The 25,961-nt window shown below is 46.5% G+C and overlaps 11 protein-coding genes across 11 annotated transcripts; 5 read left to right on the top strand and 6 right to left on the bottom strand.

The window, feature by feature from the left end:
- Positions 1-1,036: 1,036 nt before the first annotated feature.
- GLAREA_01428 (ARM repeat-containing protein) lies at positions 1,037-3,870 on the top strand (the record flags this gene model as incomplete). Its single annotated transcript, XM_008088644.1, has 3 exons — positions 1,037-1,173; positions 1,220-1,623; positions 1,673-3,870. 3 exons carry the CDS (start codon positions 1,037-1,039, stop codon positions 3,868-3,870), a joined length of 2,739 nt encoding a protein of 912 aa, XP_008086835.1.
- A 3,772-nt stretch (positions 3,871-7,642) lies between these two features.
- Positions 7,643-9,298, bottom strand: GLAREA_01427 (uncharacterized protein; the record flags this gene model as incomplete). The annotated part of the gene is made up of 3 exons (XM_008088643.1): positions 7,643-8,121; positions 8,174-8,901; positions 8,958-9,298. The coding sequence occupies 3 exons, from the start codon at positions 9,296-9,298 to the stop codon at positions 7,643-7,645; spliced, it is 1,548 nt and encodes a 515-aa protein (XP_008086834.1).
- A 632-nt stretch (positions 9,299-9,930) lies between these two features.
- Positions 9,931-11,053, bottom strand: GLAREA_01426 (NAD(P)-binding Rossmann-fold containing protein; the record flags this gene model as incomplete). Its single annotated transcript, XM_008088642.1, has 2 exons — positions 9,931-10,412; positions 10,462-11,053. 2 exons carry the CDS (start codon positions 11,051-11,053, stop codon positions 9,931-9,933), a joined length of 1,074 nt encoding a protein of 357 aa, XP_008086833.1.
- A 943-nt stretch (positions 11,054-11,996) lies between these two features.
- Positions 11,997-12,843, top strand: GLAREA_01425 (alpha/beta-Hydrolase; the record flags this gene model as incomplete). The annotated part of the gene is made up of 2 exons (XM_008088641.1): positions 11,997-12,105; positions 12,155-12,843. The coding sequence occupies 2 exons, from the start codon at positions 11,997-11,999 to the stop codon at positions 12,841-12,843; spliced, it is 798 nt and encodes a 265-aa protein (XP_008086832.1).
- A 338-nt stretch (positions 12,844-13,181) lies between these two features.
- GLAREA_01424 (uncharacterized protein) lies at positions 13,182-14,087 on the top strand (the record flags this gene model as incomplete). The annotated part of the gene is made up of 2 exons (XM_008088640.1): positions 13,182-13,254; positions 13,315-14,087. The coding sequence occupies 2 exons, from the start codon at positions 13,182-13,184 to the stop codon at positions 14,085-14,087; spliced, it is 846 nt and encodes a 281-aa protein (XP_008086831.1).
- A 1,659-nt stretch (positions 14,088-15,746) lies between these two features.
- GLAREA_01423 (SH3-domain-containing protein) lies at positions 15,747-17,182 on the bottom strand (the record flags this gene model as incomplete). Its single annotated transcript, XM_008088639.1, has 4 exons — positions 15,747-15,810; positions 15,864-16,888; positions 16,972-17,075; positions 17,146-17,182. 4 exons carry the CDS (start codon positions 17,180-17,182, stop codon positions 15,747-15,749), a joined length of 1,230 nt encoding a protein of 409 aa, XP_008086830.1.
- A 693-nt stretch (positions 17,183-17,875) lies between these two features.
- GLAREA_01422 (uncharacterized protein) lies at positions 17,876-18,260 on the top strand (the record flags this gene model as incomplete). Its single annotated transcript, XM_008088638.1, has 2 exons — positions 17,876-18,010; positions 18,102-18,260. The coding sequence occupies 2 exons, from the start codon at positions 17,876-17,878 to the stop codon at positions 18,258-18,260; spliced, it is 294 nt and encodes a 97-aa protein (XP_008086829.1).
- Positions 18,261-18,585: 325 nt separating this feature from the next.
- GLAREA_01421 (ArfGap/RecO-like zinc finger) lies at positions 18,586-20,373 on the bottom strand (the record flags this gene model as incomplete). Its single annotated transcript, XM_008088637.1, has 2 exons — positions 18,586-20,192; positions 20,256-20,373. The coding sequence occupies 2 exons, from the start codon at positions 20,371-20,373 to the stop codon at positions 18,586-18,588; spliced, it is 1,725 nt and encodes a 574-aa protein (XP_008086828.1).
- Positions 20,374-20,771: 398 nt separating this feature from the next.
- On the top strand, positions 20,772-21,437 carry GLAREA_01420 (Mss4-like protein; the record flags this gene model as incomplete). The annotated part of the gene is made up of 2 exons (XM_008088636.1): positions 20,772-21,009; positions 21,061-21,437. The coding sequence occupies 2 exons, from the start codon at positions 20,772-20,774 to the stop codon at positions 21,435-21,437; spliced, it is 615 nt and encodes a 204-aa protein (XP_008086827.1).
- Positions 21,438-22,002: 565 nt separating this feature from the next.
- GLAREA_01419 (uncharacterized protein) lies at positions 22,003-23,858 on the bottom strand (the record flags this gene model as incomplete). Its single annotated transcript, XM_008088635.1, has 4 exons — positions 22,003-22,848; positions 22,928-23,338; positions 23,408-23,539; positions 23,592-23,858. The coding sequence occupies 4 exons, from the start codon at positions 23,856-23,858 to the stop codon at positions 22,003-22,005; spliced, it is 1,656 nt and encodes a 551-aa protein (XP_008086826.1).
- A 1,082-nt stretch (positions 23,859-24,940) lies between these two features.
- Positions 24,941-25,825, bottom strand: GLAREA_01418 (Metalloproteases (zincins), catalytic; the record flags this gene model as incomplete). The annotated part of the gene is made up of 1 exon (XM_008088634.1): positions 24,941-25,825. One exon carries the CDS (start codon positions 25,823-25,825, stop codon positions 24,941-24,943), a length of 885 nt encoding a protein of 294 aa, XP_008086825.1.
- Positions 25,826-25,961: the final 136 nt, after the last annotated feature.

Below are 25,961 nucleotides of genomic sequence, written 5' to 3'. Positions count from 1 at the left end.
CCAGCTGTGTCGCCGTTCAAAGTGGATAGAGAATGCGTAACCGATTCCGCGTCAAGCTTGACAGACAAGACTGCTTCTTCAAAAGAGTCCGTATCCTTCCAACGTTGTATATCCTCAATGTATGGCTGGATCAACAAAAGCAGCCTAAGGTAACCAGAGTATTATGCCCAGCCGATAACCCTGACGAGCGTCCTCACATGAGGCTCTGACCGAAATGGCTCATAGGAGAGATCAGTTTTATCATCTTTCGACATCTGGACTATCCTCCCAGCGTTTCGATAACTCTGTTTCATGCAGAAAGCTCGACCTCGCGGCGTCGCAGATCTGCGCTCGACAAATGAATACCTAGTAAACTAGAAGGACAACTGTAAACCGCAAAACTAAAACCAACGAATACTTAGGGTTAAGTTCTGACCATCATATTTCCTTGCGGAAATTTACAATCAGAAAACTGTCGGGAGGGAGCCGTGCTTGGTTTGCGGATGCTCCGAGGAGCGGGAAACATCGATGCTGTTGCATTTGAGGATTGACTGGAAATATCGAGGGATTTGGTTCGCGTTTGGTGCTGTAGTTTCGGACTCGCGCGCCGATGTTGAGGGGTTCTTAAAAGTATCTGGTCATCTAGGAAGCTGAACATAGAGAAGAATTGTTGAGCTTTGCAATTGGCATTCGAAACGCAGTGGTTGGGATGAGTTCGTGTAGGAGAAGGGGAAAAATCGCGTTGATGGTCGTCGTTGGGCGCGTCGAGCATGATCCGTGCGCAATACTCTTTCAACGCCAATCCACGTGACTCTTCTCCTGCTTTCCACGTTCATCCTTTACAAAAGCAACCGGCGTGCTAGAAATCCGGATTTAGATCACGTCAACCATAATTTGTCGTCTCGACTGACAATTTTAATACTAAACATCATCGAGAAAGCAACTCTGATGCTGATCCCACGGCTACAAAAAACGAAATAGTGTGCCTCTTTTTCCCATCTTCCAGTTGTCATAAGACGACTTTGAATATCAAGTCATCAATTTGTTTCAATCTCTAATGGCGGATTCTACAAAACAAGGGCAGCCCCCCCTCGTCGACCGTATTCTACAGTGCGGAAAGCTAGCTTATGACCCTGATCTTCCGGTGGAGACTCGAGCACAAGGTCAACATGACTTTAAGGAGTTGATCGAAAAGTATGACCTCTCTGAAAATAGCAGATACAGTACTTATTCCTTTCAGTACAAAGACCACAGCTCTTTTGCCGGTACTGAATCTCTTGGTCCAGCCAGGACGAACATTACCATGGCTACGCACGCCCATCATGTCAACTCTTGCGCAAATACCCCTCAGACCTCGAGGAGTGCAAGATACAGTTGAGTTTGTACTTTCCATCCATCCGAGTTCTCGTGCTCGGCCATCAGACCAGCCGGAGAAACGTGCCAATATTTCTCATGAGGCTTTAAACGCCGCTTCTAGACTGATTTCATCGCCACCTGCGGGCATCTCGGCAGAAATCTGGTTCTCCAAGATTTCTCCTCAGCTGTTCTCCCTGCTACGGGGCGAAGGAGAGATAGAAATGGATAGAGTTGCCTCGTTCATAATTGGATTCGGTATTCTGGGCCGAAAACAGTACGGAGCCCCAGGTATGTTGACCCTTGATTTGTTTCGTGACTGGTGCTAATCAACCATAAGGAATGCCGGGTTGGAAAGCTTTTGTTGAGCCTCTGTTAGGCTGTATCGATCCTATGCTTGGTCCCAGATCAGACAACACCCCAAAACAGTCAGAAATCATAACACCAGGTGCTCCAAAGATACTAGTAACTTCAATGGAACTCGCGAATGCTCTCAAGGATTTGTCGACTCTCTTGAGTTCTCATCCTCATCCCTCGCTAGCAAAGAGACTACTCAGACCAATTCTGATGTCTTTGTGGGCATTGTCATCCTGGGCAGCGGATGATAAAATGGTTAAAACTGAATTTGTCCAGCCAGCAAGACATTTATTGAAGACCCTTGTACGACTTTGGCCGTCTTCGCCAGCGAACCCGACTTCAACGTCTGGACAGTTTAGTCCATCTTTACTCAATCTTGTTCTTCGGGATCTGCTGTTCAAGGGAACACCGGATGCTGGCCAAGCAAGTTGGAGATACGCGACAGGAAAAGCTGGGGCCATCCAGATCCAAAGATCCGAGAATACCGGCGCAATCCAGCCTCATCTGGACCAAGACATGAATCTGATTGATACCGCTGCCGATAAGTTTGTAGAACTCATGATCGACCTTTCAGAAACCCCTGATCTCGATAACGAGATTTCACAGTTGTTCATGGGGCTTTGTACCAAGTGGCTGTCAGACAATAAGAAAATCGAAAATGATTCAATAATCACACGTCTTAGTACCAGCCAACCCGACGAAGATGTAACACAACATATTATAGAAGCCAAGGTCATGCAGAAAATGATGTCTGCTCTACCTGAAAAACTTGTTAGCGACTCTCGTCAAGTGATACACTTGGTAAACCAAGTTTTCCGGGACTTTCTCGCGAACAGAAACGGTAGTATTGACTCATCAGCCGCGGTGGCTGTCGCATTGAGTTTACTCAATATAGTAATAACATCGACAAGCTTTCAAGTGTCTGCTGAAAACGAGCCGATCGATGCTATTCAGTCTAGTCTTGAGCATATAAGCTATCTTAACAATTCTGAAATATCGCCAACAGCACAAAATCTGCTACTTCTCCTCAAATTCCGCAACACTATTTCTTCGCCTGCGGAAACGGGTACAAAATCTACGGACCAGCAAATTGAGGACAGAAAATCGTACACTCTAGCGCTATCTTACTTGACAGCAAATGACTCCCCGCCACCAGTTCGAGTTCAAGGCCTTGAACTGTTGTCCTCTCTCCTCCGTTCAAACTCCTCTATACTCGATATTCCAGCACTTCTAGTTCTCTTCTCCTCTTTGCTCCAGGATCCCGAAGAATATATCTACCTCCGTGCAATTCAATCCTTCATTCAGCTATCGCAAAAGCATCCTAAGGCTGTAATGAAAGATCTCATCGATCGATACGTTGATCCCAATGAAGAGTATCAACTCGATCAACGTCTGCGCCTCGGCGAAGCGCTTCTTCAAGTGATTCAGAACAATCCCACAGCATTCGCAGGCGATACTGCACGCACAGTATGCGAAGGTCTCTTATTTCTAGCTTCGCGTCGCGGCAATAGACCTAAGACCGAGCAAGAGCAGATAAAGCGTAATAAATTGAAGCGCAAACAGAACGAGGAGGCTGAGGAAGCTTGGGAGGGTCCTGTACCGCAACTTGACGAAGTCCTAGAGATGGAAAAAGACAACGAGGAATTTTTGTCACAGATTCTTGAAGGTTGGGAGAGCAAACGCGGGAGTGAGGATTTGAGAGTTCGGGCATCGGCCATTGCGATTGCGGGAAGTTCTTTGGAAGTCAACATTTCGGGCATGAACTCAAATACCATAGCTACAGCTATTGATTTGAGCATTCACATCCTCACTCTGGAACCCGAGCCAGAATCTGCCATTGTTCGACGGTCTGCGATTTTGCTTATTCTCTCTTTCGTCAAAGCCTTGGATACTGCGCGCGATGAGGGAAAGAAAGTGGGCTTTGGTTTCGCGGGCAAAAGTTTGGAAGATATTTCGCGGATCTTGGCATACGTCTCTCAGACAGATAATGACGGTTTGGTCAGAGAACACGCGGAAGATGTTTTGGAGGGGCTCAAAACGTGGCAGATGAATTCTTTACTTCCCCAGCGAGGAGAGCCGCAAACCGAACTCAAGGAGCTTGCGGGCTTGAGTATTACCCCTGGCGGCAATCTTATAGATCAAAGTGGGAGGGTGAGACCCAGGATTGAAGAAATCGAATAACTAAACTCCTCTAAGGAGGCTTTCAAAGATCGTTCTCCCCTTGCACGAATGATTCAGTCTCCCCGTCAGACACCCTTGCAAGCGTACTTCGATGTGCAACAAAAAGCCGTGAACATTACACAAAGTCGGTACCTACTCGAACCAAACCCTAATATGGCCCCTGTTAGTATTTTTCGATATGCAACAAACAGTGAGTAGATGCTGGGTAAGGTCCAAGGTACCCTTGCAAGTGCTTCTCGATATGCGACAAAACCACATGGAAGGGTCTCAATTGCAGACTAATAACCCTGCAAGCTTTGTTCGATGAGCAACACATTCGTGAATAGCTTATGGAAGGTAGCCCTTGGAAGCACCCCCAACACTGCCGGTCTGTATGAGGTCAGGTGTGCTTGAGGAACCCCGGCAAGCGCTGTTCGGTGAGCAACAAAAGTAATTGACTTCAACCACGTATAGACACAAGACCCTGAAGTACCACTGTAAGGGATGTTCGATAAGGAACAAAGTGTATGTCTGCATAGTTCCAGCACACACGGGAGAGGTCACAGAAATTTTAGTGACGAGAGGTACATGTGAAGTGAGCGACAGCGACATACTTCTTAGAAGCCCTTCGTCAGTTGACCCTGAGAGTTGGTTCCAGAGATGCTTGCTGTTCGTAGCCAACAATAATTTGAAGTTCAATAAACCTCCTCTGTCGTTCTCTCAGAGAAGTACCCACTGATCAAGTGTTTGTGAAGGACCTTAAGATACTTCTCAGCCAAGCATTCGAGGCATGTAATCCGAATGAACAAACCAACCTCGGAGAGGAAACGGTATCAAGAAGACAGGCTTCAACATTGCCGAATTGCCGGTCGACATGCAAAACAGAAAGAAACCTTTCCTAAATTGCTATAGCTTCTAAGGGAAGAGCAAGAATTGCCGGTCGATATGCAACAATACTGGGGAAAGGTGTCCTAGAATGCTATAGCTTCGCGCCAACCGACAAGAATTGCCGGTCGACGTGCAACAATACTGAGAAGTAGATGTATGCTCTACCATAATCTCCGGGCGATTTGCAACAGACAAGCTTTTCTTTGAAGGTAGCTTTATGATATAATAATCTTATGGGTTTGGCTACTAAAAATCCCTCATCTGTCTTTAGAGGAACTAGGAGTCTAGTGGATGATCCCCCGGATACCGATTTGCAACAAAAAATGTACTAAGATCTGTTAGAAGGTAAGTGCAAGACACTTTTTCCTCTCTGGGAGTTAGTACAGTATTCTGACTACCGCTACTAGACTATCGATGTGCAACAAAAAAAAGGGGATAGGGAAGTTTGTCTACAAGCGTAGTAGTAAAGAGACGGTCTTGTGTTACCCCAGTGTCGAAGTACAACAGGAGACAGTGAGGTGAAAACCAGGGCAAAGCCGTGAAGGGGCTTGATCCTTGAATGAGAAAGATTCCCACGTTTTCACCCTTCAGCCTTGAAGACCTGCGAAGAAAACATCTCGAGGTGACGGAGAAGGTTAAAAGCGTAGGGGATGATCTCCCGCATCTCGGTGTGCAACAAAAATGAGAGTAATGGGGAACGCAGTCTGAAAAGAGCTTTAGTAGCAATACCGTCTTGTTCTACCCCTGTATCGAAATGCAACAAAAGACTACGAAGTGACGAAGTGGAAAAGAATAGCGGATGATCACCCGCATATCGAAGTGCAACATAAGAGGGAATTGATGAGGACCTTATTCTAGAGATGTATTAGCAATAAGACGGCCTTTCCTTACCCCTGTACCGAAGTGCAACAAAAGACTACGAAGTGACGAAGTGGAAAAGAGCAGCGGATGATCATCCGCATATCGATTTGCAACAAAAGACAAGAGTGATAGAGAAGGCAATCTGAAAAGGTATTAGCAAAAGGACGGTCTTGAGTTGCCCCTGTCCCGAACTGCAACAAAAATACTACGAGGTGACGAAGATGGTTAAGAAGCGTAGCAAACCCTTTCTGTAGCTCCCACGCTACCCCCCCTGCAAGCGTACAGACATGCAACAACACGATGAAGTAGACATGGGTTTTATTCCCAACCAGTAAAGGTTGGAAGATAGCTCGAAGACAGATTCTAACGGTCTTCAGAGACCGGCAAACCTAACATCCCCTGCAAGCGCGTAGATATGCAACAAAGCAGCAAGATGAACGAGGAATTCGTCCCCAAAAGAGTACTAGGAAAACACAGTCCAGAGGCTACCTCCCCTGCAAGCGTATAGACGTGCAACAAATTCCCAAAAGAAAGAGGCGACTCGCAAACACTTCGCAGCAATGAGATAGACCGAAGGTAAGCAAACTCACACAAGATCCTTGCCAATGCAGAATACCTCGAGGAATGCTTTGGAAGTGTTCATTCGTTGTACTTTACAGCATGCCTTTCGTATAAAGTTCTCAGTTTCAACTATCCCGTACCTAACGCCCACCGAGTCCTTGCGACAGGAAATTGAAGCTGTACATGAGTATCGTGAGAAATATGCCACCCACAATTGTACCTTACCCTGACGATTTCTCTAGCCGTCTGCAAGATCCACAAACTCTCTCTGAGCCTAAGCTCTCCAGTGTGAGAAACGTGAATTATTGCCACCCTCTCGACGAGCAACAAAACCAGAACACTGAGTCACAGCAGCTTAGCTTGGGAGCCGGCCTCTCTAAGATCCAAGGTAGTAAATGATAAACTCTTTTCAAAAGCCTAGCAAGGGTTTTCTGGCCAAACCTTCTTGGGGAACACTAAATATCCTTGCCACGACGAGCAACAAAAGCAGAGGAGTTGACTCAATATGGGTTGGTCTACGAGATAATTTGCGCGGGGACCTATTAGATTAAAAAAAAAAACCTTTGCGTAGACTGAACATATTTATCCGGCCAAACCTTTTAGGGATTCTAAACATCTTTGCCACCTTCCCGACGAGCAACAAAAGCAGAGGAGTTGACTCAAAATGGGTTGGCTTGACCGATGGAGTTTCAATTTTATCTGAAGAGTTTTTCCTGCTGTATTCGCTAGTCTCGACCCTCTAATCACTTAATCACGAATTATGACGAACCATCCCATCACCAATCTTTCCCCCATCCCCACTCACGTACTCGCAAGATTCCAGCCTAGCAGCTTCATATACAAACCAGAATCTCAATACAAACTCAAAAGTTTCAATCAAAAAGGTCCACAAGCGCTTGGTTGAGCAATTCCATTTTCCCCTCCTTGAGTTGAAGTCATCACGACTTCAAGATTTCGAACGATCCAGACCGGTGTCATACCTATGTGGGGAACTGTCGCACTAACGAAGTCGCTTAGCCCTATGGCTGGGAATTAGCTCCAGATGTTATTTCCGATTGCCTGGTAGCATCTTTTTTGTCGGAAGAAACCGAGATGGGTGTTGAATATTGGGTAAGGAAATGTTGGCGTTTCGCAACGTGACTCGTGAGGATTGGTTATGCTCTGAGCCAATATCCAGCAGATTATGCAGAGAGAAGAGATATCAGGGAAACAAAACCTGCTACAGCCATTCCTGATTTTCTCTCACTCTCTTTTCGTGATGCACTTGCAGTCTACCTTTGGCAAAGATAATTTCAAAATCAAAAGGTCAACGAGAGAATTGGAAGGTTGTGAAGCCGCAATGTGGTCAAATCGGGATTTATTAAACTGCTTCCAACGGAATGAATAATTTTCGTACAATCATACCCTCGTATCACCTCATGCTAATCCATGTAAACACCTATTCAATGCCCTAACTCCAATGCCTAGTAGCCCAGAATTAAAATCAAACCAACAATCCAAATACCGCCGATCCCAGCGTAACCAAGCCCACAGAACTCCAAATGCTCAGGCTCGCAGCAGCACTCTTCTTACTCAATCCAAACGGCAATCCCTGGGTGCTGAACGTAACATCTTGTTTGATGGTGTTATTAACACACTGTCCGTTCATGATATCCAAGCCCTTGAGATCATCTGGCACGTTGAAGAACATGTATGTACTGTTGTCTAGGCCCTCGAATCCAGAGGTATCGTAAGGGAATTTATCGCTTGAATCGGTGGCAGACGTGTTGCGGAGGAAGATACAGGCGACTTGATTTTTGAAGGTGCTAGCCATCAGGGGATAGTCTTTCATGACGTCGGAGTTGGAGGTGTCGGCTACGAGAATGAATTTTCGCGTTGGGAAGGTCTCGAAGACTTTCGTGAGGAGGTATTTACGGATGCTGAGGGTGGCAGAGATATCCGAGAAGTTCAAAGGACGGGTATCTATTGGATGTATTAGCTGGGACTTTCTAGTAATGTGACTAGGTAAACGTACCAAAAGATCCTCCCGGGTAAGTTTTGTAGATGAAATCCATGTAGTTGCGGGTGACTTGCTCGGGTGTGGTTGTCAGATAGTGGAAGTGGAAATCCGGGATGCTCTGACTCCAATTGGCGTAGATCTCGGGCATATTCATCCACGGTGTAAATGCTCGTGCGAAGGAATTGAGTAAACCTTCCTTTGGATCATAGATCTTTGTTACTCGGAGAATGTCATCAATGTCGGAAATAATAGTATATCCCGTTGAAGGTACCAGGTATGATGTCGCATTTCCAGTCAGCGTGCCATTGGCATATACATTCAATCGTTGAGGTCGAAGGGTTTCGTTTCCAGGTTTCAAATATCCTCCTGGTCCAGATACGTTCGCCAGAAGCAGGAACTGATCGTAATCTCCCTGAGCAGTGGTTTCGCCGACTAAAGTGATGTCTTGACTTCCACCTCCTGGAGTCTCAGCATTGCTCCCGGTGTTCGTTCCATCCACACCTTGCGAAGACGCTGGCTCGATGTTGAAAGACACATTGCGATCACCCTGCTGTACAACGAAGATTTCGGCAGTGAGATTTCGAGCTTGGTCTTGTTCGGATGGTTGGAGGGAGTCGATATCTGTTCCTATTAAGAAGATATTTGCTAGGTCGTTCAACTTTTCCGTGGAAATATTGGGTTGTTTGAAAACATTTCCTCGAAAGCGGAGATTCCATCCTTGAGTTGTCCAGTTGGCGTAGGAGCTTGTGATTGTCAGAAAAGAATTTGAAAGATGGAACAGCTGAGAGTGAAATCTTACGGGATATTCAAGACTTGGGTCGGAAGTGCATCCAGGTCGTTGTCGCTAAGTGACAGACTGCTTTGTACTGCAGTTCCAGTTGGCAAGTCCTGGAAGAACTGAGGGACACCGCTGGCAACATAGGAAGGAAATGATCCAACCAAGCTCCCAATATAGTCTCCCAATCCCGTAATGGAGTCGATAATGTCCCGTTCCTGAACTTTCGTCGGGGTTCGGTCAGTGAGAGACGCTCGAGGCGTCACCATAGGATGTGCAATGGCTACTGGAGTCGGAGCTGGAGTCGGCGCTGGCAATGCAAGCACGACTGGCAGAATTGCCAAAATTGGGGCATATTGGAGCATGATTGAGGAATAATCTCGATTGAACGAGAATACTATCCACTCGATAAAGAATCGAAACTAAAGATACTAAAATTCTCAACCCACGAAGACGAAGAAAGCGACCGAACGCGAGAAGAGCTCAAAGTCACGATGGGAAAAGCACAAAAGAGGAAAGAGAACCGGAGATTGACTTATATTTGGATCCATCCTGACTTTCTCGATCCGTCTCTCAAACGCGCCTCGTTTGTTGTTCCAAGGCATATGAAGCTCCCCGGTCGACCGTGATGTCATCTGACTTGTAACAGGGATGTCTTGGCGTATCAAAAGCTTCCATCACGAAGCTTATCTCCACTTCGCTTTTAATCCCGGCCCTTTTGGCTGTCGCTTGGGAGATGAAACAGAAAAAAGGAGAGTCAACAACAGGATTCGGCAATCGGTTGATCAGGAAATATATGCAGGTACGAGGCGGGGATGGACACTGATCACACCGAGACACACTGCACATCTTGAAGATAACTGGATATATGATATTCGAATGGACTCCTGAGTGATTCTAAGTATCACAAACACAATGCCTCGAGCCTGTGGGAAAGGCCCTGGCCATGGGATAATCATACCAAAAACCAAACGCCATGAAATCGACCACATCCGAATTATTCGAACTTGACAGCCAATCTCCCTCTAGCCTTTCCAGCATGCATAGTCTCAACCATCTCGTTGATCTGATCCAGCTTGTGGAAAGTAACATGTGGTCGAATATTGTGCTTTGCTGAAAATTCGATGCAAGGGCCCATCTTCTGGGGAACTGAGTTACTCGCGCCCTTAATCCTATACTTTCCTAGCGCAACATCAAGAGCGTTGAGTGTGACACCCTTTTGTGGTATACCTACTACCATCATGATCCCGCCGATTCTCAGAAGACCTGGTGTAGAGTCGTACGCCATTGTGGAATTGGTGTAATTGACAGCGGCGTGACATCCGCCACCGGTGAGTTCTTTGACTTTGGAGAGGTAGTCTCTATCGTTCTTGGGGTTGAATGTGTGATCTGCTCCTGAGGCTTTCGCTTCTTCAAGCTGACTGTCCACGAGGTCAATGGCAACGACTTTGTAGCCAAGAGCTTTTGCGTATTGTATGCCTGAATGGTGTTAGAGGATAATCAGACCACGACATAGCAGCTCTCTTACCAAGATGGCCCAGTCCACCACATCCCACGATAGCCATCCACTCCCCAGGATTTATCTCAGCGCCAGTCACACCTTGCCAGCTGGTCACACCCGCACAAAACAAAGGAGCAGCTTCGTAAAGATCCAAGTTCTCTGGTAAGACTATTGCGTTTCTCCAATGACTTGTTGCATACTCTGCAAAAAACCCATCATGTCCAAATCCGCCCATGGTGGTTTTCCCGTCTTTACACCATGCGTTGTGAATCTGACAGCCGTCACATTCGTAGCAACAGTTCTCTGGACATAAAAATCCTATCTTTGCTCCGACTTTCAAAGTCGGGTTTGTACATGATTCAGGGACGCTGACGATTGTACCAGTTGCTTCATGTCCTATCGTCACGGGCCTACCGTCGCCTAGAACAATTCCAGCCTCATTAGGTTCTAAGAGCATCAGGTCGCTGTGACATAGTGAAGCAGAGGCGACTTTGATGAGAAGTTGATCTTTGCCGGGTTTCGGTAAAGGTACTTCATTGACTGATAAGGAGTTACTTTTTGGGGAGTATTGAGCGGCCTTAATGGTATCTGGGAGATGTCCATTCGTAGAGGAAGGCATTTTGTTAAGCTGTGGAAAAGATGCGCTCGCTTGTATCGTATGTAGGATCCTAGATGAGCAGTAGAATTTACAATGTATAACGCAAATGAGAAGTGTAATTTGGTACGAATTGAAGAATTCCCTACCGTTAATAATAGAAACTCATCGGTGAACATCACCCGGGCATAGCCGTAACGCGAGGTAGAGGGAGTAGTCCAGAGTAGCCCAAGTCTTGCCAGGCGGCCAACTTCCAGAGCCTTGAGCCTGGTTGGATGGAACTCAGATCGTCTCATGTTCAAGTAACTGGTATTCTGTACAGTACCAGTAACGGAGGCTTGGAGCGTCCCAATGTCACCAATCCAACGATATGCAATGCACAACATCGCGCGGGGTATGCGGAGGTGGGGTCTCCCCATATTTGAAAAGGGTGTTTGTGTTTGAAATCTGGGGAGGCGGATGGAAATGTTTATCCATGAAAAATGGAGCTCGAATCAGATCATGACTAAGCTTTTATATTTCTGACTCGTGCGCAAGTATCAGAACTTCTTCAAAACATCCGTCGAACCCGGGACATTTCTCACAATTCTTCATAGAAGAAATACTAAAATCGCATATCAGCCTCTTCTCGTACGTATGTACAATCAAGCTTATCGCGATCTCGATTAGATCTTGCTTAAGGCCTTAACGGTAAGTATACATAGTGACCAGGATAGAATCATGTCAGATTGTGATCCTTCCAAACACACGTGCGAGATCCTTCTTACCAAAATTTCGACGTGACAAAGCTCGAGATACTACTGCTTCGTTACTCAACTTTCATCGTCGATTGTCGAATTCCAGCGCAATTACTGCGGAACTTCTTATTTCAATAGTCTCCTTCAGCAACACTGGCTCGAAACATCTTCTCTACGTTACCGAACTCTGAAATACTCACATCTGCGCTGACAGAGACGTCCGACGCAAGATGTCTGAATTTCCTTCTTATCTCAAACCTGGTCTTGCGCCAATGAAAGAGCCAGCGACACCACTTCCCGTTATATTATGTCTCCATGGAGGAGGTGCCAACACCACAGGTAGGCTTATTTTCCTAGACTCTACGCATCAAAATTAACACTCTTCCAGTCTACAACATTCAAGCAATGCGAATCCAGAGACTTCTTTGCGATACGTTTAAACTTATTTTCGTCGAAGGACCTTTGACCACCTCGGCCGGCGCGGGAATATTACCAGTGTTCGACGGCTGTGGGCCGTTCCACCGATGGTTCAGACCTGGAAAGGACGATAATGTTCTGCCACCGCCGACTAAAGCACGGGTTGAGAGCGCACTGGAATTTCTCGAATCAGAACGAAAAGCAGGCAATCTCGGAAAAGTCGTGGGATTTATGGGGTTCAGTCAAGGTGCAAAGCTAGGGGCTGGCTTGATATGGGAACAGATGATGAAAGGTGCGGAAAGTGGATGGGATTTCAAATTTGGAGTTATGTGCAACGCCATCGCCCCGCCTATGTGTGAAATCAAGGAAGAGGATAAGGTTCGCAGAATCACCATACCTACATTGCACGTAGTGGGAGAAGAGGACCCGTGGAGGGACTCCAGCCGCAAGTTGTTCAACGAATATTTCGACACCGAAATTTCAAAAAAGCTAGAATTTCCAATTGGACATCGGTTACCGACTTCTGAGGACGAGACTAAGAAGATTACCGATGAAATATTCAGAATGTGGGCCAGCTGTAAAGAGGATGAAGTGGAAGAGGTGAAAGGGAAAGACGCGGTAGATGTTGCTGCTGTTCAAATAGCAGAGCTTTCCGTTTAATCTCCTACTTTTTCATTCTTAGACGGCGTTTGGATTATTATAGACACAGAGATTTAGCAGTATAGCCCTCGAGCTCTCCATCTCCAAATACTATCATCTTGACTTTACCCCTCTTCGATCCTCGGCGACCCCTCGGTGAGCGTACTGCGTATCTCTTACACCGCCCAGAACCAAATTGGCAGAATATGTCTTGGCAATGGAAGTCATTATTTGAGAGCTATGGTTGTACATTGCCAATTATCTACCCGTCGTACAGGTTTCCAATTTTTATTCTGCAGCTCAGGAGAATAGTCAAATCGAAACTAGCTGATCATCTGACGAAACAATTTGAGCCAAAAATGCCCAAAGAAAGATCCGTCAACCCAGCACAAGCTCAGCGCAAGAAAGAGAAAGCCAAAGAAATCAAGAAAGGTATCTCTCCACTTCATTTCAATAGACTAAACTCCAATTACTGACAACCTTTCTCCTCAGGCAAAGCAGCCGTCCAAGCATCCCGCACCGAACGTCTCGCAAAACGCAACCCCGACCGCCTCCAAAAACAACTTGACGAACTCCGAGCCCTCGAATCCTCCGGCGGAAAGCTTACCTCGCATGAGAAGACACTTCTCGAAGGTCTTGAGAAAGAGCTCAAAGCAGTAAAGAAAGCGCGAGAGGCCTTAGGTGATAAAGCGCCGAAATTTGGCAGAGGCGAGTTTAGTGGTGACAGGGGAGGACGGGATGGCGCGGTGTTAGGAAAGCGGAGGAGAGATGAGAGCTCAGACGACAGCGAGGTAGACGAGGAAACGAAACGTATACCTATGCCACGCGACACACCGCCGCCTTTTCCGAAAGAGGTGTTAGATAAATGGTATCAGAAACGTCGGGAGCGGTGGCAGGCGCAAAATCCTGATAAAGTCTCTGGAGATAGGAATTCGGGGACGAGTGCGAATTCGATGCCGCTTGGGGACAATGCTAGGAGATTTCCAGATAGAAGTGTGGAGGAGAAACCGAGGGTTGTGGAGGAGACGAAGACGGTTTATGAGGCTAAGCCTGCGTTGAGGGATTTGAGGAAGGAGGCGGTAGCGTTTATACCGGCGACGGTAAGGGCGAAGATGGATAAGAGTAAAGGAGTTGGAGGGTTGGTTGAGCCTGAGGAGGCGGATAGATTAGAGAGGGAAGGGTATTTGCCTAGGGGTGATAGTGGAAAGAGTCAAGCGGGTTCGAAAGGGGTGCAGATGGAGGAGGTGGAGGATGAGGATGCTTAGAGGATACATGATGTTGATAGCGTTGTTATATTAGAAGATTTGATACCCCAACCTTTCTGTCATCTTGATATTTGCTTGTTTCTTTCTTAAAAGGGCGTTGTCACTTTTGTGGTAACAGTACTGTTATAAAGTAGTGTTGTTTCGCGTGAGATAACATAATGTTTCCACTTTTTATGTACCCAAATAGGTAAAGCGGCTATAGATTCTGGTCAGAAAAGAGTGTAAAAAATAAGACCTTAAGCATCACTTAGAAGCTTCTGATTCTCAACTCGACCTCTTACTTACAATTTCACAAATAATGGACCTAAGTCAAACCTAATCGCTCTACGCCTAGATTAGCAAACAAACAATCGAAAGCAAGACGATTAAGTGATCTCTTGTACTTAGATAATTGGAAGACAGTCTATAAGATGTTAAGCTACCTCAAAGTTATTTAGTAAAATAAAAGGGGTTAAGCGAGCCGAGAAGTAGCGAAACCGGATCCGTCGAGGACTTCAAAATTGCAAGTCGTTTAGTAACCAAACAAGACACGCTATAGTTCCCAATTTGCTAGGTTTATCTGAGAGCATTCTTACCTCAGTAGAAGATACAATTAAGAGGAAAAACTTAATAAGGATATATAGAAACGCTCAAGCGGTTAGAAGGCAATGTGAGGGAAACGGAGGTAGACAATATCACAAAACGCTTCGTATTATTAGGAAAACTGATGGGGTCTTTGTGTACCACTATTTAAATGATAAGATTGAATTTAAGGCAGTAGCAGGCTAGTGACTATAGGACTAACTGATAAATTTTAGGTGAAAGTGAGATGGAATTTGAATCTGAGAGTTTGTTGTAAGTGCCCATTTCTCGTTGTCAATCCCTCATTGCAGGGTAAGTAGCGGATGATACGGATTTTTATGTTCCTATTTCCACTACTGCTCCTCCAAACCTCCCCTCCCTAATCATCCAAGTTGTCTCTATCTCTCAGAACACCCTTTCCCCACCAGTCCCAAGCCTTAATCAAAATCTTACATACGATTCTCTTTCCAACTACCAAACAACCCTTTCCCATCTGTCATCGGTATTGTGCTGCACAGTAAAGAAAATGGGTCTGAGACGGGAGTCGAGGATTGATGTGTAACAATTACAGAATAACGACGTTTTGCTCAAAAATAAATAACAGCAGCTATGGGGAGAGTATAAACATGGTTGACTTGAGATGACGATGCGAAGAACAGAGTCTTGCTACTGACTCCAACCCTTAGGTGTGTTGAAAATAAAAACCCAATATAACGTTATTGTCAAAAATCCCTATCCACACCATCACAGGAAGAAAGAGGACTAAGAAAAGACATCCAAGATCCCATTTTTGAAAGCATCGCTATCTCTAACCTCGACCTCTTCCGCTCTTCACTCCCCGTAAACCAAATAAAATAACCTTACTCCCAAAAACGCCCAGCGAGAGCGTCAAATCCCTAAACCCTATACTACAACTAACCCGCCACTCACAGTCCAAGGAAGAGTACCTCAGCAGTGTGCGTGAGATCCATTGCTGTCGTACGTCTTTCGCAAACACATCGCATGAAACATCGAGTCTATGCAACGAGATCTATGCTGCGAGAACAGAACAATCGAAAGAAGCATAACATCGTGCTAGATTCCAAGTATGTAAAGTCCTTATTTCTTCATCTCAACATAATTACTTGGGAATATTCCCGTCCTTGTCCCGATGATGCCCGTCCTATTATCAAGTTAGCATCCATCTATCGATAATTACTAAGTAGAAATACATACCACCAATCATTGGCACTATCAGTCTTCTTAGTAACTCTGATAATATCACCCTTCTTGAAGCCCAGGTCCCCAGGCTGATCCGCATCAAAAGTAAACAGCGCAACCGCTTCATCCTGTTTCAAATCACCAGTCTTGCTTCTGAACAGTGGTTTTGGCGCTGCTGGTCTCCCTGGACCAATTTTCTTGGTTCCTCCAGGACTGACGGGTGAGTCTGTAAAGTTATAGTCGTCGTCAAACCCTCTTTGTGAACGGCCTGCGTTGAAGGTACTCGATCGCGACGGTCCATTCGAAGGTCTGTCATAGATATCGTCTGCCCAGGTATTCGCACGTTTCGGCTTGTCGCTGTAAACGTAATCGTCTGGTGCCCCTCTACCCTGTCCCATACTGCCTGTGCGATCTCGAGTAACTCCTTGTCCCATCGCGCTCCCTCTTCGACCTTCCCAGACCACATCGTCATGAGTCTCATCATAAATCGGAGATTCGTTGTAGAGCCCATCAGAATTACCCGCAACTCCAGCGAATATCCGCGAGTTTAATACAGCCATAAGAGGATCCGCCGCTGGAGGAGGTCGGACCGCGCCCCCCAAAAGTTGTGCCGCTGTAAATCGCTGTCCATACAATTTCTCGTTCGCATCTCTTCTCTCAATAATAGCACTCCCTTCCAAACTTACACCAGCAAACAACCCCTTCGTTTTCGAATAACTGAAGATACCAGCGACACCCTTCAGACTCGCTGCTCCTGCCGCCTCTCCATTGCGCCCTACTGGACCTGCTGCTATCGACACATTCGCACCAAGTGTAAGCGATCCTTGTTGCGAGAATGTCCGTACCGCCGCCGCATCGTTAAGAATAAACACAAAATCCGTAAGTTCGAACCCGATTTGTCCACCAAATCCAGCACCACCAGTTCCTATCGCAGAAGGGGCACTCCATGTCCCATCCGAAAGTCTCGCTACAACGACTCCATTTCCGTATCGCGCGGATCCGAGGAATCCAGCTTTGATAACTGTGAGAATAGCGAGGCCCTACAATCTCGGCGTCAGTAACCGAAGCTTGGCTCAAGGTCGCAAAGATGGGAATAGGCAACGAGAGAAACGAAAGAACATACCTTTGCATTTGCTAAAATGTTTGGAGGAATGACTTTATCTGGAGAAAAGGCCTGGCGAGGATCAACAAAAGAAGTGAGAATCTTTCCACATTTCTTGCACTCGGCTGCAGCGGGGTAATTCTGTTAGTTTTCGTGCTCTCGACATCTTCCCCAGACATTTCGGAAGTGACTTACACGCCATTGAAGACGGAAGAGGATTATGTAGACCCATTTTAATGATGTTGTGTTGATACGCTCGAGTTCGTGTAATTCGAGGTATTCTCGGGAGTGTGCTTAAGCTCTTGACTTGGTTGCGCGTCCTGCCTATTTCCTTCCGGGATTCCTCGCCTTCGAGTTGCCGTGCTGTCCTTCGAATAGTGATAATGCGATAGTTCGGTCGTTAATCGTAGAAGAAGACAGCTAGTAATGTACTCTTAGCATGCGACAGCGCCGGCAGCAATGTTGACAAGAGATGTTATGGAGGCACAGAAATACGAACCTTTGGATGATGCGCCGGCTGACGGATGACGATGTTCGTTTCCTCGGCCTTATCAAGCCCCCTTGTGGCGTCTGTGAATCGCGGATCCGGGGCCTTTCCAGGTTGTCAAACTCCGTATGGTTCTCTCTCCCAATGAACAACACCGGCATCTTTGCGCCGACCACTCCAAATTACAATCTGAATAGCTGCATACCTGTATTCCGCTGAAAGCCAGCGCCCAGCCCGAAATCGAAGTGCAAAAGCGACAGGATCAGTGCGCCCTCGTAGACCAAAGCGTCTTCGAAACACCACCTTCTCGACCTCCACTCATCCCCCCTTCTCCACGTTCGACGAGCTCTCCTACTCAGCCTCCCAAACCACGTATCTCGTTCGCACACGACTACGTACCCCATCGAGAAGCTCACGCTCTACGAGCCCCAAGTCAAAATGTCAGACGCCTATGAGCGCGAACGCCAGAACAACTCCCGCCTTTCTGATTTATCTGCGAAGGTCACAGCGTTGAGGGGGGTAACGATAGATATCTATGACAATGCTCGCCAGCAAGATGTAATCGATAATACAGTGCGTATCCTACTTCGAGTCCTAGAAGATGTGTGGAGGACAGCTGTACATGAAACTGGGTAAATGATCAACTACTAATCGCTTTTACTAGTCCGACACATTCTCCTCTATGGGCACAAGTCTCAAAGGTTCTGCCGGAAGATTGGGAAGAATGGCAGCGAGCGGGAATAAAGTCGCTGTGTTCAAGTTGTCTGGCATAATAATCGCAGTTATTTTAGCACTTTGGTTCTTATGGGGATTGTTTGTATAAGGACGAGGACACTCTTCGTAACCCGAGACTTAGTCCAGACACTTCGCTACGGAGTGTAAAGAATACCTTAGTTCAAGGAGGAAACTGTACTGTATATGGGTTTACAACATTTGGGCATAGCATCGGCGTCAAGGGAATCAGCTAGGAAATAAGGGGAAAGCAGCATGTTTGAAAGTCACAACTATATTGCAAAGAAATGGGTGCATACAGATTTGAATGTGCTAAGTATGTTGGTTCAGTATTCTATTATCGTTTCAAAGGTACTATCAATGCTATGGACTCATCCAAGCATCAACTTCTATAATTTTCAACCGAGCTACAGTTTTTATCCCCAAACATTTGAAAACAGATCCTCACTCGCACCAAACCCAGCTGCTGGCTTACTTTGCGTGTTGCTAGCTGCTGGGGCTGGTGCTGGTGCGCTGCTCCATCCTCCAAAATCTTCATCAGCACTTACTTTAGGTGGTGCTGCGGAAGTGGTTGGGTTGAAGGTACCTCCCCCACCAGGTACAATACTTTGGTTCGCTAGGGAAGTGCCACTGGAACCCCACCCAAGGCTTCCAGATGAAGCTTGTGGTGCTGCTACAGATGTTGTTGTGGTAGGGCTCTTAGTTGAACTCCATGCATCATTCGATCCCCAGGCATCATCATTTCCCCAGCCTCCACCCATTGCTGGCATTGGAGCTGGCACTGCTGGTTTTGGAGGCGCTGCGGGTTGCGAGAGGTTGAAAACAGATTGCTGTGCGGGAGGGGAGACCACCGATGGCTTAGGAGGGGCTGGCGGAGAGGCGGGGGTAGAGAAATCGAAAAGATCACCCAAGCCGGAGCTTGATGATACGGCAGGAGCAGCGGGAGAAGGTGCAGAGTCGAATGCTCCGAATCCACTCGAAGAGCTAAAGCCTCTGGATGGTTGAGGTGGCTGTTGTGGTGGTTGTGGCGTTGGTTTGGTATCAAAAAAGCCGCCTCCACTCAAGTTTCCACGCGGCGATGTTTGCGATGGCCCTCTTTGATGACTTGAAAGGTTGCCTAGGTTTGAGAACGCTGATGGTTTCTGTTGTTGTGGTTGGGCTTGCTGAAAGCCGGGTGAGGTTGGGTTGGAGAAGCTTAAGCTGCTAAAAGCATCATTCATCCCGCCAAAGGAAGACTTCTGGGCCGGTGGGGATTGTTGCGACTGCTGCATGCCTCCCATACCTGATTGCATTCCACCAAATGATCCAGATGAGTTATGCGATTGTTGTTGAGGTGGTGGCTGAGGTCGAGGAGCGGATGCATAAAGTGATAAAATAGATTGCTTAAGGTCTGGTCGAGATTGGGTGCCTGGTGTTGATGCTGCGCTTGCTGGACGGTTTGGAGGAGGAGCTTCTGTTCCAAAGAAATCTAATCCGAGTAACGACTCTGCTGGTTTGGATTGCTTTGGCGGAGCTGGTTCTGCCTTTGGTGGCGGTCCTGGTCTTGACACGGCTGCTGCTGCGCTACTCGCTCTTGGTGGAGCATTATCATCCGCAAACAGATCCGGTTGAGGTGCTCTTCTAATCTGCGAAGGTCCCCCCGCTGCTGATCTCTGCGAAGTCGAGCGCTCGATCGCTTGTTTCTCTTTCACCAAACTTAGAGGCACATCATCATCTCCCTCCGCGTTCAAAGTTGAAGGGTCTGGAATTGGTCCATCTGCGACCCATCTCTTTGACTCGTACTTTGTCCGAATGAAATTCTCGATCTTGGACTCGGATGGCACATGTCCAGGAGCCAGTTTTGCTTCCCAATATATGTTCGCTCTTGCGTTCCCCCATTTCAATACACTCTGCAATTGCTCATCGGTCCAGGCATCCAAGTCTACAGATTTCACTCTGCTGATATGTGTTCCCATCCCACGATGAATCCCAGAACACCGAATGCAAATAAATATGCCCAAATTCCAACTCGCCCATCTTGGATCTGCCCGGTGACATTTCGTTAGTCTTCCTATATAAAACAAACCAAATGAGGAGCACAACTAACGCTTATTCCTCTTGCAATCAGCGCAAGTCTTATTCCCTTCCAACTTCACAAGACTCTTAAGGGTCTGAGTATTTTGAGCAGCGCGCTCTGCGGCAGGATTCGGCGCTCTGCGCGACATTGTGATCTTCGAAATATGTAATCAGCGGTTCAATGTAATGAGGAATCTTTCAGTTGCGATCGTATATCCCGAAATGAACAATCTGTCGCTTGTTGTGTATGGTATTCACGAATATGGCGTCCTGATTCCACATGAAGTGTCCGTTTCAGGGTGTGGGTGTAGCGACTCAGCGGGGTGGCTTAGACGATCCGGTGCGGGACAAAGCGGACGTGCAGGGGTTAAGTAACTGACGTCGATGATTTGTCGTGGGGTGGAATTGAGATGTACTTTGAGGAATATATTTCAAATACTCTACATCTTTGACTGTGCCACTTAAATATTCCAAACCAATTCCATCCTCGAGTTTCCACAGCCTCCCAAAGTCCTTGCTACCAAAACTATATCAAGTTGACTTCCCTATGCGCATCCCAACATTCCCCTCCATCGTCCGCACCTTCTACGCAATAAGCAACTACACCAACAGAGCTAGCACCCAAATCCCCTTCAAATCCCTTCAACCATTTCCCAGAGGCGTTCTCCTCAAGTCTATGCCGACCATCCCCTTCCTCGGAAGTTTCTTCAGCACAAACAGTTCTCAAAAGATGTCTTATCCAGTCCAAAAGACCGATGATGAGTGGCAAGCCGTCCTCAGCAAAGGTACTTACCAACTTCCATCTACACAATACACGCAAGCTAACAATTTCATAGAGCAATTCCGCGTCCTCAGAAAACAAGGCACAGAAGCTCCCTACGTAGGAAAATACGACAAACACATGCCCGAGACCGGTGTCTACACTTGCGCTGGCTGCGACGCCCCTCTCTACAAAGCCAATCACAAATTCAAATCTGGTTGTGGATGGCCCGCATATTTCGATAACATCCCCGGTGCCGTAACACGTCACACGGATAGCACCTTAGGCATGTCAAGAACGGAAATCGTGTGTTCGAATTGTGGCGGTCACTTGGGACATGTGTTCAAGGGCGAGGGGTATGCGACGCCGACTGACGAGAGACATTGTGTGAACAGCATCAGCATGAAGTTTTCGCCAGAGGATAAGGTGGTGGAGAAGGAGAGTAAGGCATGAATTGTGGCTCTGGAAAATATTGATTGAAAGTATGTGTGATTTAGAGGTAGCGTGTAACAATAGAAGAGAGATCTGCCAAAGTTGTTTCCTACCCTGAACTTTTATAAAACTCATATGCTCGTCCACATCTAGAAAAAGATATAATACTCGGGCTACAACAATGATCTTCATTCTGATCTGGTTAATAAATCAAAACAGATTCACGAAGGAACACTGATAAACCTTTCGATCCTCTAATTCAAAAAATCAATACGATCCAAAACTCTACTGACCGAAAAGTCCACAAGATAGAGTGCATTAAGTCCCCTCTGTATAATGAGTTCAGCAACAAGTCATTGTACAAAGATGAAGAACAGTAGTACCTAAATCTTTCATTTTCGAATTTGAATCTTAGTTACATGAGTTCTAATTTTGGATACAGTATAAAGTAGAACTAGCTAAAAATAAAGCTGTAATGGAAGCCAGGTAGCTGAGCAATGATTTGATAAGCGCTATTAGATGATTCGTAACTTCGTAATTCGTCAGTTTGTTGGTATTCCGGCTTAGCATAAGTAATAATATTTCCTCACATTCCGAGCCCAATCCGTCGCCAGGCCCGTTCAGTATCCTCGCAGAGCTTGATAAACCCTTCATTGTCCAGATTGTCGCAAATGTAATCACTCAGCAAAACATCACGCTCTCCTTGACTGGCGTCCTCATATCCCGGTGATTGCCAGAGCTCTTTTGGTGCCGGACGACCTTTGCACTTTGCCACGAATGTGTCTATCGCATTGAGGTAATTTTCAGGGGGTGATTCTGGTGATGGAGGAGTAGGAGCTTCCGAAGTGGTAAGACCGGGATCGCTTTCGCAAGAGGTGGTTCTTTGAAGAGCAGTATGATCACATCCCGACAGTGTTTGAGTTTGAGTTGCGCAATCTACCATCTTCGAGCGTTTACTAACAGAGGGGGGCCGTGTAGATGCTGTGACTCGTTTTTTCGCTGGAGCAGTCTTGGGCTGTAATTTGGGGGTCTCTGAATCTGGAAGCGCAGCTACTGTTGTGTCTTTGTTGGCGACTGGAGAAGATTCCTTTTCTGCGACTAATGCCTTCATCGTAGGAGGTGGTTTCCGACTGGCAACTCTCTTTTTCACCGGCTTGTGTGTTGGGGTCGAAGCACGTGGTTGAGGCTTTGGCGCAAGTATGGTTTCTTTTACAGGCGACACCTTCGGTGGAAGAATCGGTGTTGTGGAAAAGGGCAGTTTACGCTTTGGCGGAATTGTGAACTCGAGTGAAGCTGAACGGTCTTGCTTCTGACTGAATGGATCTTCTGTAATCCCACCCATACCTCCAAAATCGTCCTTGTTGAAAAATGGAGACGCTGACATCGTTCTCGACATTGTGTCAGGTCCACCGGGAACAGACAGAGGACGAATCTGGGGAAGAAGGTCAGTCAATGACATTTGTTGCCACGCCAAATCAACAGGCTTCAGTGGCCACCGCGCGAAAGCTTACCTCTCTATACATTTGAGGAAAATAAAGAGACTGCGTTGGGCCAAGAGCGGATGTTGAAGCTGGTCTCATCACAACAGATGCCTGTTGACGCATTTCGCTGAATGGAGTTGACGAAGGAGCTGTGGACTGGTTGGGGAATAGGGGAGCGTTTGTGAACCCTGGGACAGCTGGAGACTGTAGCGGAAGCCCGAACGATGAACCAAGGCTCGGCATAGCTGAAGACGGTCTGCTGATCGAATCTCTGAGAGTGCCTGAGCTAAAAGTAGAAGTCGAGGATACCGTGGATGGAGCCGGAGTAACGACTACACGAGGAGGCACGTTGTCAGAGATAGGCAAGCCAAGATCTTTGAGAACGTTCAACGCAACGTGATAGTCAGACTCATTCTTGAACTTGATCTGAACTCGACGAACCTACACAATGTGACGGTCAACTAAAATGTTTCGTTGGAGATTCCAGTGGATATCGGTCGGTAGACGTACACTTGTGTGGTTCTTGGGATATCTCATAGCCAAGAATGGACATTTAACGACAACTTGGACTGGAGGTTCAGCTCCAGAGGACTGATCAAAGTCTCTCAGGTGACTGACAAGGTCTCCCAAGTCTTGAGTTTCCTATGCGAATATAAGTACAAGTTGCGAAGATATTTGGGACGGGAAACTCTACCAGTAACTCGGCACCGGCGTTGATCTTCATCAAGAAGCGATCAGCGAGATTGCCATGGTGATCAATAAGACGCGCACCGCAAAATGTAAGGGCCAAGTCATCCCTCTGCCCAATGTGTGTCCAAGTAAAAGTGCGTGCTCCAGGCGCGCAGGTCGCGTGGGAAAACTTCGTCAGGGAAATGGTTGTCGAGGACGGATGACGGCCGTGAGTTTGAGTCGGATTTTGTGACTGGGTTTCCGAAAGGGCTTGAGAGAATAGTTGAGACATGACTGGTACAAAACTAATGGCTGAATAGAACAACAGAAAGTAATTGGGTGAGTGGAAGGGTAAGAACAGCGTTAATCCGTACAATAGTTAATTGGAGGGATCAAAATATTGGGTATTGAATACCGTCCTTAAGCATCAAAACAGTAAGTGCTACAATACGCGTTCCTGCACCGCATTGGCGGTACTAAGATAGGAAGTGGTACGATAGATGAGATGACATGAGTGATGATGAAGAAAGAAGAAAACTGGACGCGAGAGAAGATGGAGGAAAATCATCTGAGGACTCACGTGCGGATGGGGAAACGAACTAGAGCGGGTGTTTCTGAACAGTTGAGGAAGGAGCGACTTGGGTGATGTAAACAAATAGCCCCATGTCTATACTCATGACGGCAAGAGAAGGTTCGAGACGCACGCGTCGACTTCCCAAAAACATTAAGGTATTTGGAGCCAAAAGAGTAGTTATTGCCCTTTTCGACGCTCTGCCGGAGTGTTTGAGCTGACGCTAGAAACCTTCCCTACTCTTTCCCCTTACTGTGGTTTTGCACGGAAGAAGCAAGCAACCAGAATGTTGTGAAAGCCCAAATAATAATCGCCCATCCCATCCACGGCGAGGATTAGTGGAAATGTGAGGGTAGGGATGGAAAAGCATGATATACATGTCTTCTGGAAGTTCGTTATCTCGTGTACAATGTCTCGTACTTTTCGGCGCTCTTGTCAACATGGAGCATGACAGCACTTACTAAAGCAAATGGTGGTAAATGGTGATCTTGTGAGATATGAATGCTACTATAGGTATTCTCGAGCTCGTAATTAAATCGATGACTATGTACAGTCTATACCTGTATAATTATCTTGCCCTCAGCCATGGGAAGTTAGTAGTATCCCATGCTCCGTGGTAGGTAATTCCATCAACGGAAGTGTAAACCATCTGTAGAACGAACTTGTTAGGTAAGGCAGTATAACCCACCCGTCTCTAATCCTGGAATATCTTTAAGATCGGTCGAATTGGTTTCACATAAACAAGTTTCATTCCAATCGATTGAGGCGATAACTGAGCTCCCGACAGTCTTCACCTTACCCAACTATTCCCATTTTTTGAGATCTGGTGGTTTGGTTCCCTCGATCACGAATCTCGGAAGAGGCGGACTACTAAGCTGGAATTTCTGTTGGATATAGATGGCGAGTGCGTCCACAGTATACGAGTCCGCATTTACATAAGCCTTTTCCGTGCCTATTACTTTTGCTAGTTGGTAGCATTGGTCTGCATAAAATACGGTGTCCTTAATCGACGGATAGCCCACTAGGTTATCGTAGTGAAAGGTTTCGTGATACATAGTTACCGCCGAATTCAATTCGAAATTGTCTAGAATGACCTGGTCTGCTATGTTGTTTTTGGTTCTCGTAATCTGGTTTTCTAGTGTCTCTTGCTCAAAAAACAGCGGACACCATACAGTATGATAGATTTCGCGTATCCCAGAACTCTTGTCGATCCAGGACTCCGCTATAGTGGAGTAGTCCTTTTTATTAGCCTGGCAGTGGGCGCCAGGGTCGTGGCACCACCAATAGATCCACTGGGTTCCCGCTATTATACCGTCGTACAGCCGTTTAAGCTGCTCAAAGTTCTTCGCAATAGATCGTGTCCGATGGTTGATATAGTATGCCAACAGGGGCTTGCCAGTTCTGTTCCAGTCCTGGCCTAACCATGTTTTATGAACTAGGTCGTAGTCGTAGCCACTAACATTTCCCGTTTGCGCCTTTGCAAGTAGCTTTGACTCTTCCCACGCTCTTTGAAGTATCAACACTTGGGTGTTATCGCAATGACCATCAATTTTCAAATTCGGGAAAGCTCTATGGTATCTATCAAACCAAACCCATGTTTGTCGCTCCTCAATCGCATAGGCGTATGGAATAGAATGTACAACGGCAAAACTAAGCCAAATCCATGTTAATAAGGCCAGTCGAGGCATTCCGTTTGACATATAGTTCGAAACCTAGTAATTGATAGGCGTTGGGAAAGTACGGAGACGAATAGAGTGATGATCTACAGAAGAGCGTAATCATCGTGGGTTAGTTCTATCTATGTATGTAGAGATAAATATATCA

This window comes from Glarea lozoyensis (assembly GCF_000409485.1).
Source record: "Glarea lozoyensis ATCC 20868 chromosome Unknown GLAREA7, whole genome shotgun sequence".
NCBI classification, from domain to species: Eukaryota; Fungi; Ascomycota; class Leotiomycetes; order Helotiales; family Helotiaceae; genus Glarea; species Glarea lozoyensis.
The sequence above is the reverse complement of the archived record's forward strand: the minus strand, read 5'-3'. Positions and strand labels throughout refer to the sequence as shown.